This window comes from Marmota marmota, unplaced genomic scaffold (assembly GCF_001458135.2).
Source record: "Marmota marmota marmota unplaced genomic scaffold, marMar, whole genome shotgun sequence".
NCBI classification, from domain to species: domain Eukaryota; kingdom Metazoa; phylum Chordata; class Mammalia; order Rodentia; family Sciuridae; genus Marmota; species Marmota marmota.
The window spans coordinates 15,338,043-15,346,079 of NW_026000241.1; the positions used below are offsets into that span (position 1 = coordinate 15,338,043).

Here is an 8,037-nt window from a genome sequence, read left to right on the forward strand (position 1 = left end):
GCTTGTACTCCTGGACAAGGAGTACAAGAGGACAATGAGAATTCCCTGAGAAAGGGAATCTGAAGAGAAGGAGGTATGGGGTGAAGACAGAGTACCCAGTCTAGGACATTCTATTTGAGGCACTTGTAGGGTTCCTAGTCATGGGGACTGGAGACATTATGGTTTAGAAACAATGCAAGAATTTCCAGAGGTGAAATGATTATGAGCAGTGGGACCTAATCAGTGACTTAATCCACAGATAGGGGTTAATTGGGCGGTAACTATAGGTAGGCAGGCTGTGGCTGGAGGAGGCAGGTCACTGAGGGTTTATATGTTGTCCCTGGAGAGCAGAGCTCTCTGCTTCCTGCCTGCCACGTCCTGAACTGCTTTCTTCTGCCATGCTCTTCCGCCATGATATTCTGCATCACCTTGGGCCCAGAGCTAGGGGACTGAGACCCCTGAAACCGTGAGCCCCAAATAAACTTTCCCTTCTCTATGTTGTTCTTGTCAGGTCTTTTAATCACACTGATAAAAAAGTTGACTAAAACAGATGTCTAGGAAGGCAACAGGTGCCCAGGCCTGGGGTCCAGGTGAGAGAAATGGATTCCCAAGTAATTCTTTTAGTTTAATGAGAATAAGAACAATAAGTTCCTATTAGGTCAGGGGTAGAGCAAAAGGCCTCTTTAGAAGTCCATCTAATGAGAAGGTAAAAACCTAGTGACCCAGTGAGAAGTGAAGGAACTCCAGCATAGCACAGGGACTAGAGGATGAGACTGGAGGTGGTACTGACTTCCCTTTCTAGCAGCTACATGAGCTTGGGCAGGTGATATCATTTCTGTGTGCTTCAATGTCCTTAGGTAAATGACAATAATAATAAAAACCATAGATAACATTAAGTAAGGTTTATTATGTCCCAGTATTCTCTATAAAATAATGTTCACATAACTCTATGACAGATGAGAATCTGGAGGCACTTAGAAGGCCTGTGACATTCCCCAGGTCACAGCTTGTAAACGACAAAGTTCGGCATGCCCAGAGCTCTTACGCTGATCAACATAACCAGTACCCTCTTAGAATTGCTATAGGGTCTAAGATAATGGACATGAACTCCTCAGTGTAATCCCTGGCCATATTAAAGGTTCAGTCAGCATTCTTTGATATTATTATGACTATGACTCCTACTACTAAAATTACTGCCATCATTAGTATCATTTCTTATCTGGCTTTTACTTCCAGGAAACAGAAAAGCAATTTCAGTGCCCCCAAATAGTCATAATAAATTCATGTTGAATGTTCCATCCTCTTTAGAGGACCTCTATTTGGTTCGCTCACCAAATGTCCTATTTTACATGCTGCTTCATCATAAGAACTGTCCCAGATCCTTGTTCGATAAAGTAAGTCATACGGTCTCTAAGGTGAAATAGCTGGAGGCACTTTCACTAACAACAAATGTGTGTCCCAAAAGGAGCCATCACCTTCTCACCCAGGCCATTATCTCCAACAGCCACCCTCAGAGGACCAACATGGCTGTTACACACAAACCTGGCCTGCCCCAGACAAGGCGAGGACTTGAGAGAAGTCAAAACCCGAAGCCTTCATCTTCTCCAAGATGATGTCCAGAGCCTGAGAAGAAGAACAGAATCCACTGTGACTACACTGAACTACTGAATCGGGTAAGCCACAGCCTCAAAATGGAAATGCAGTGCTTGCCATTACAGCAAGGGCTCTGGGCAGAGGAAGAAGGTCCTAAAGACAGGATCTGTAAGCACTAGAATATGTTAATTAAACAAGTAGGCATCGATCAAATAAAAAGGTCAACTATGCTAAAAATGTTTAAAATAAATAGATTCACAAATCACAAGTCTTTAAAGTTTGTTCTTCAATTTGGGACTTCCAAGCACTCAGGAGAAGCAAAACAAAACAGCCTAAATTTAGGTTTCTTTTTAACCCACCATATTAATGATCTGACTTAACAGAGAAATGAAGAGCAAAGCAGGGGGAGAGCTCTTCCATCAAAGGAGGGCTCCAGGCCCAGACTCTTTGTGTCTAGGAGCCCAAAGTTGAGGATGTGGGTAGAGATGGTGGCCATTTGTCACAAGTCCCCGGTCCACCCTCCAATATCTGGTTGCAATTATCTTTCCAGCAAGACACCATGGGTGGGGTGAATGGTGCGACCAACAGACCTTGACACTACCCCTAAGATTTCACAGCAGGAAGTACAGATTCACCTCAGCCTGTGTCTTCCCTGAGGACAGAGAAATCACTCCAGCTTTTGCTTGATCCTGCTGTCCCTGCATCATGCTAGGAGGGCTCCCTCCAGCCCTGACTATGCTGCCAGCTGCCTCCCTGCTTGTCAAACCTTAGGCAGGGTCTAACAAATTAAGAACAGTTCCAGAAATCACCCTGACCCCCCACCGAAGCCTGGATCTTTCTTCCGTGCTTGCCTCCCCAATGAAGGCCTTTGTATATCAGATGCCATTAATGTCATTTCTGAGACCTCTTAACAGTAAAGCTTGCCTCTAACTCCCTGAATCCCCACCTTGGCTTAGCTCTCTGAAATACATTCCAGCTCTTCTATTAGATTAAAATCTATCCTTTACCCAATTCTCCAGTATATGAGTCATGGTCAGATTGATAAAAAAGAACTTATACTAGTTACTTTTATCAGGAAGAATTTAATACAGGAATTGGTTAACAGGTATCGGAGGACTCAAAAAAGCTTTTGGCAGATACACCAAATGCTGCCTGTTTGGCCTCTAGTTTCAGAGACTCTGGTCTCCATGGGACGTGAGGCAGTCCAAGCCCTATCATGCCTATCTGTGCTGTCTACATCCCTGGTCCTGGAGCCCCATGGGTCACTAGATCCAGCCACAGGAATCTTCCTTTCTTGTTAGTCCTAAGCAGGCAGGCCCATTTGGACTGATCTGAGCATGATTGGTCAGGCTCTAAGTTACCAGTGTGAATGCCCACGCCCTGAAGCTGAAGGGTCCAGGGGGATAAGCATAACATTCCAAGGGCTGTTTGGAATTCAAGGTAGAAGACAGACCACAGCACCTGACTGATACTTCCAAGTATCTTGGAAGGCTTTCTCTGTGGTATTTTAAAGATGGCACTGGTGAGCTCAGAGTGGTGGCACAAGCCTATTATTCCAGCTTCTCAGAAGGCTGAACCAAGAAAAATCACAAGTTCCAGACCGGCTTGGGAATAATGAGACCCTGTCTCAAATTTTGAAAAAAGTCTGGGGGTTTAACTTAGTATAGAGTGCTTGTCTAGAATGAATGAGGCCCTGGGTTCCATCACCAGTACCAAAAACAAAAACAAACAAATAAATATGGTACTAGCAGAACTTGGCAGCTGTGTGACTCTGGTACCTGGAAGTCCTTTGTGAGTCCTCTCACAAAGGCTAAGGCTGAACCTGCCCTAGGAACCAAACAGACTCCCTTAAACCATGAGGACCTGGTCTCAATAGATACTCTCATGAGCTTCCACCTTGGGGCTTCCTAGTAAATCACTAAGACTATCAGTGAGACAGGCTAGGGACAGAAGGAAAGGATGCCTGTGCTTACCTGGATCCACATCAGGACTGGAGAGGTGACTGTCAGCCTATCCTTGTGCACATGAACACCACCCTGAGTCCTGCAGGGAGAACAAGATAGAATGTTGGCTGGAGCCTCAGGGCAGGCTGACCACAGTGAAGCCAACCTGGGGTGGCAGATGCTAGAAACTGGCTGATGAACAACCCCCCCCCCAGCTTTAAGTGGAACTCTGAGAGGGAAAGATGGGGAGAGAAGGCATGGAATCACCCAAGGTGGCCCAGAGGTGGCAATTCTTAGAAAGGATCTTCTAGGCATGAGGGTCTGGCCAGGGGAGGCATGGTGCAGAGGCCAGGAAGGAACTGGGAGAATGTGGGGATGAACTAAAAGCCCTCTGAAACCTCATGAGTTTGGAGAAGTCAGGGACAGCTGTTATACAGAGATGCTACATCTGCAGGAAGTTCTCACCTATCACAGCAGCCCCGGAGTGGTGGAGGGGTAGGTATGTGTATGCACGCACAGTACTGGGGTTTGAACCTGAGGATGCTCTACTGCTATGCTACATCTCTAGTCCTTTTTTATTTTTTGAGACAAGGTCTTGCTAAATTGCTAAAGCTATCCTTGAACTTTGGATCCTCCTGTCTCAGCCTCCCAAATAGCTGGGATTACAGGTGAGTGCCACTGTGCTCCCTTACCAGGGATTCCTTGAACTGGAAGCCCTGGAAGTTTCCTGGAACCTTCTCCTCATCTTCATCCTTATCTCACCCCTAAAGGACCTTCCTGCAAAGAGCTGGTTTAATAAAATCTAACACTTACAACTATAAATTAATATTTTAAAATAGGTTCATAATCCACACCATCTATTAGATATCTTGTGATCTAACCATTCTATCCCTAATAGCTAAGAGAAAGGAAAGTATAAGTCCACAGAACTATTCACACAAGTCCAGGTGTGATAATGCATGCCTATAATCCAAGCTCTGTCTTCTGGAGACAGGAGGACTACAAGTTTGATGCCAAAAAAGGGAGAGAGGGATGCAGTGCCTTGAAAGCACTAAGCTCACTTAGCTTACAATTCTGTTGGTCAGACATTGGGCTGGGCTCAGCTGGGCTCACTGGTGCATCTGTGGTCAGCTAACAGTAGCTAGAGGGCTCTGCTGCTAGCTGGCTGGCTCTTGGCTGAGGAAGAGGGCAAGGAGGTGACATGTCTCTTATTCTCCAGCAGGCTAGCCTGATCTTGTTCAGGTGACACTGAGCAGGATTCTAAGAATAAAAGCAGAAGTGTGCAAGGCCTCTAGAAGCTTAGGCTGAGAACAGGGACAGTGTCAACAGCTGAGGAAGTAACTCCTTCTCTCAAGTACTTAGCATGTACAAGATCCTAAATTTGATCCTCAGCACCAAAAGGAAAAAAGAGAGAGAGAGAGAGAGAGAGTTCCTACACAAATACACAGGCATACTTTTTATCTCTCACATGATATTCTGTGCCACCTCAGGACTCTGAAAACAAGAAGGATATCACCAGATGTGGCCCTTAGATTTCTGCCAGAACCATAAGCCAGAATAAACTTTTTTTTTTCTTTATAACTTACTCAGTCTGTGGCATTATGTCATCAGCAACAGAAAATGGACTGATAACAACCAGCACAGTGTCTGTTACAAAGCAGATTTCAAATGACACTTAAGACATGTAGGAATGAATGAGCAAATGGATGAATAGCATTGGGAAGAAATGGAGAAGAAAGTATTCCAGGTATAGAGAAAAAAGATACTCAGAGATCTGTCAAGATCACCATTCCTAAAATTTTATAAAACCATAACACCATGGTTCATGAATGTAAATTTTGGAAGAAACCCAAAGCCACTGGCCCCCCAACACACACACACACACACACACACACGTACATACCCAAATTCTGGAAGGTCTCTGTCAAAATGCACACTGTCCTCATAAAAGACATTCAGCTCTGCATCAATAGCAACAACTTTCACCTGGAAGGCATTTAAAAAAAAAAAAATAGCATAGAGTTTTCCTCAGCTTCTATACTGGCCCAGGAGTTAGTAACATCACTAGGCAAGGTTCAGCCTAAACACCCCCTGGGAGGCTAGGGTATATCACGGTAGCCATGGCAACAAAGGTTTCATCTGGGGACATATCCAAAGATTTAATAAAATGAAGAATCTGAATCGTGGCTCCCCAAACAGCCAAAAGCCAAGACCCTCTAAAGGTAACCAGTACAGATGAGCTGGTTCCAGTGCCTGGCAAGGAATGGAGGCAAAGGGGCAGGTGTCACTCATGTCTGCAGAGGTCTGAGATACCAGGCAAGGCCCATGGGCTAGTCTCAACAACCATGATCATGATCTAGACACATTTAATGTCCCGATGAAGCATATTTCCAACCTCGGGAATTTAGTTCCTTTCCTGGACAGATGGGGAAACTGAAGCCTAGCAAGGCAACTGGAGTCCCACAGGACATTCCCCTTAGAGCTATCTGAGGCCTGCTCCCTTGGCCCACCTAAAGACTGGGGGTTTTGACTGTATTTATCCCCCAGTACTTATAAAGAGGAGTCCCATGGGCATCCCATGCTCAGTTTGATGGCACATTTTAATTCTGCTCGCCTGTCTGCAGGACCTGAAAGCAGCACAGACCTCCTCTGGCCAGTAGTCCTGGGTCCACAGACCCAAGCACACTGGTGCATCCAAGGGCGGCCAAAGGGAGGGGCAAAGTCCATTTGTACATTGTGCCCATTTCAAGAAAGAAAAAAGAATGGGGGTAGGCGGTTGGAAGGGTGATCCATTTCAGGTCACTGGTTACACACGTAGCACGTACGTCTACCAGTCTGTTGGCTTCTCTGCCTCACTGATTTGAATGTCTTGGAGTCCCTACTACTCAGTGCCCAGGTCAGCAGGCGAACCGCCCCTCTCTGGACACGTCCCTGCTACGTGCCAGTTGGGTCCCGCCGGGGGGCGCCCGCCGTTTCCGGAAAGGCTGGAGTCTAGAGCTCACCTCTCCGGCAGGGCATCGCCCCGCAGCCACGCACCAGGAAGGGGCGCTTGAGCCCCGGGAAGCTCGAAAAGTGCGGCGCACCCGCTGCTCGGCCCAGGGATCCCAGGGCCCGGAGCCAGCAAGCCCGCGCGGCGTAGCGGAGGCGATGGCCCCGCCCCGCAGGCAGTGGGGTCCTGCGACCGTACCTGCTGCGTGCTGAAGTCCCAGCCTAGGCAGCAGCTACGAGTGACGTGCTCCCCCATGTCCCTGAAAGGTCCGGCTGAGCGATCGTCCGTGAGTCCGTCCCGCGGCGTGACTGTGACCGCGCTCCAACGCCCAGGCTCCCGGGCCCGCCCCTCGCCCCGCCCGGCGGGACTGTGGACCGGAGTCACGAGGCGGGCTTGAGCTCTGGCGCCGCCTGCGGGGGGACAAGAGCTGGGACCGCGTCCGGCCTGGGCCTCTGGCTTCGCACCTGTGCAATAGACCGGCCACCTGAGCAGCCCACTTCCCTCCCAGATTCATGGGGATGCCATCCTCACCTGCTGTCAACACCAGCCTGCCCTAACGCGCCCGGCTTGCCCCGAGGACTCCTGACCCAGAGGTTTCACCTTTAACCTAATTTGTCCCTGCCTGGCCCTCTGGTGGCCCAGGTTCTGAGAATCCTCCAGAGCTGTCTCTTGGGTACTGGAGCAGCTGTTCAACCATGGTGGTGACTGAGGAGTCTCAGGAAATGTGTCCTGGAGTTGGAGGCTCTATGTCCTGACAGGTTCTGTCCAGACTCAGCTCATCAGAGTGTTTCCCCATTGGGTCACATCTCATTCTCTATTTAAAATCAGAGCTCATGATGCCACCACGGATGGGGCTCATTCATTCCTGTTGCCAGCTGGTATTGATGGTCCAATGTGTGCCGGGCATGTTGAAGAGAGACAAGAACCAAAATCAGACCCATTGCCTTCAGAGAGCTAAAGTACCTTCTTGTTCCAAAGACCAACTTCTTTCTAGAAGCCCTTCAAAACACTCACCTGTTTGAAACCCTTCCCAGGTCTCCAGAGCCCCTGTCCCACACTTGCAATGATGTGTTCGCTGTCTCTCTTACTGGCTGAATTTGAACTGCTTAGCACCCAAATGGAATCCTCCTCCTTAAAGGAACAGGAAAGTACCAAAGTACCTGACCTCCAAGATGTTCACTGCTTGTTGGGGGGCACAGGCCCTCCAGTGGTCACCACTTGCTATGTCAATAGCCAAATACTGGACTCTGGTTAGGAGCAATGATGTGACCTGCTAAGCATATTTCATCCTCACAGTGATGCTGGGAGTTAGATAGCATTAACTCCATTTTTTTCAGTTTTTAAAAATGTAAATTTATTTTATTTATTTTGTATTTACACATGACAGCCAGCAGAATGCATTACAATTCTTTTTTTTTAATTTTTTATTGTGTACAATTCTTATTACACATATAGAACACAATTTTTCATATCTCTAGTTGTATACAAAGTATATTCACACCAATTCGTCTCTTCATACCTGTACTTTGGATA

At 47.4% G+C, this 8,037-nt stretch overlaps 1 protein-coding gene across 3 annotated transcripts in view; it reads right to left on the reverse strand.

Annotated features, from left to right (window-relative positions):
* Window positions 1–6,858, reverse strand: part of Xylb (xylulokinase) — a 40,353-nt gene extending 33,495 nt beyond the window's left edge. For all 3 annotated transcript variants that reach the window (XR_001503916.2, XR_007344391.1, XM_015489480.2), the window contains exons 1-4: window positions 6,703–6,858; window positions 5,419–5,501; window positions 3,546–3,615; window positions 1,522–1,602 (exon numbers count right to left, since the gene is read on the reverse strand). Coding sequence is in view for 1 of the 3 variants with exons in the window: in XM_015489480.2 (XP_015344966.1) it covers window positions 1,522–1,602; window positions 3,546–3,615; window positions 5,419–5,501; window positions 6,703–6,759 (291 nt within the window). In the remaining 2 variants the exon portion in view is untranslated. The remainder of the gene's footprint in view (window positions 1–1,521; window positions 1,603–3,545; window positions 3,616–5,418; window positions 5,502–6,702) is intronic.
* Between the last annotated feature and the right edge of the window lie 1,179 nt (window positions 6,859–8,037).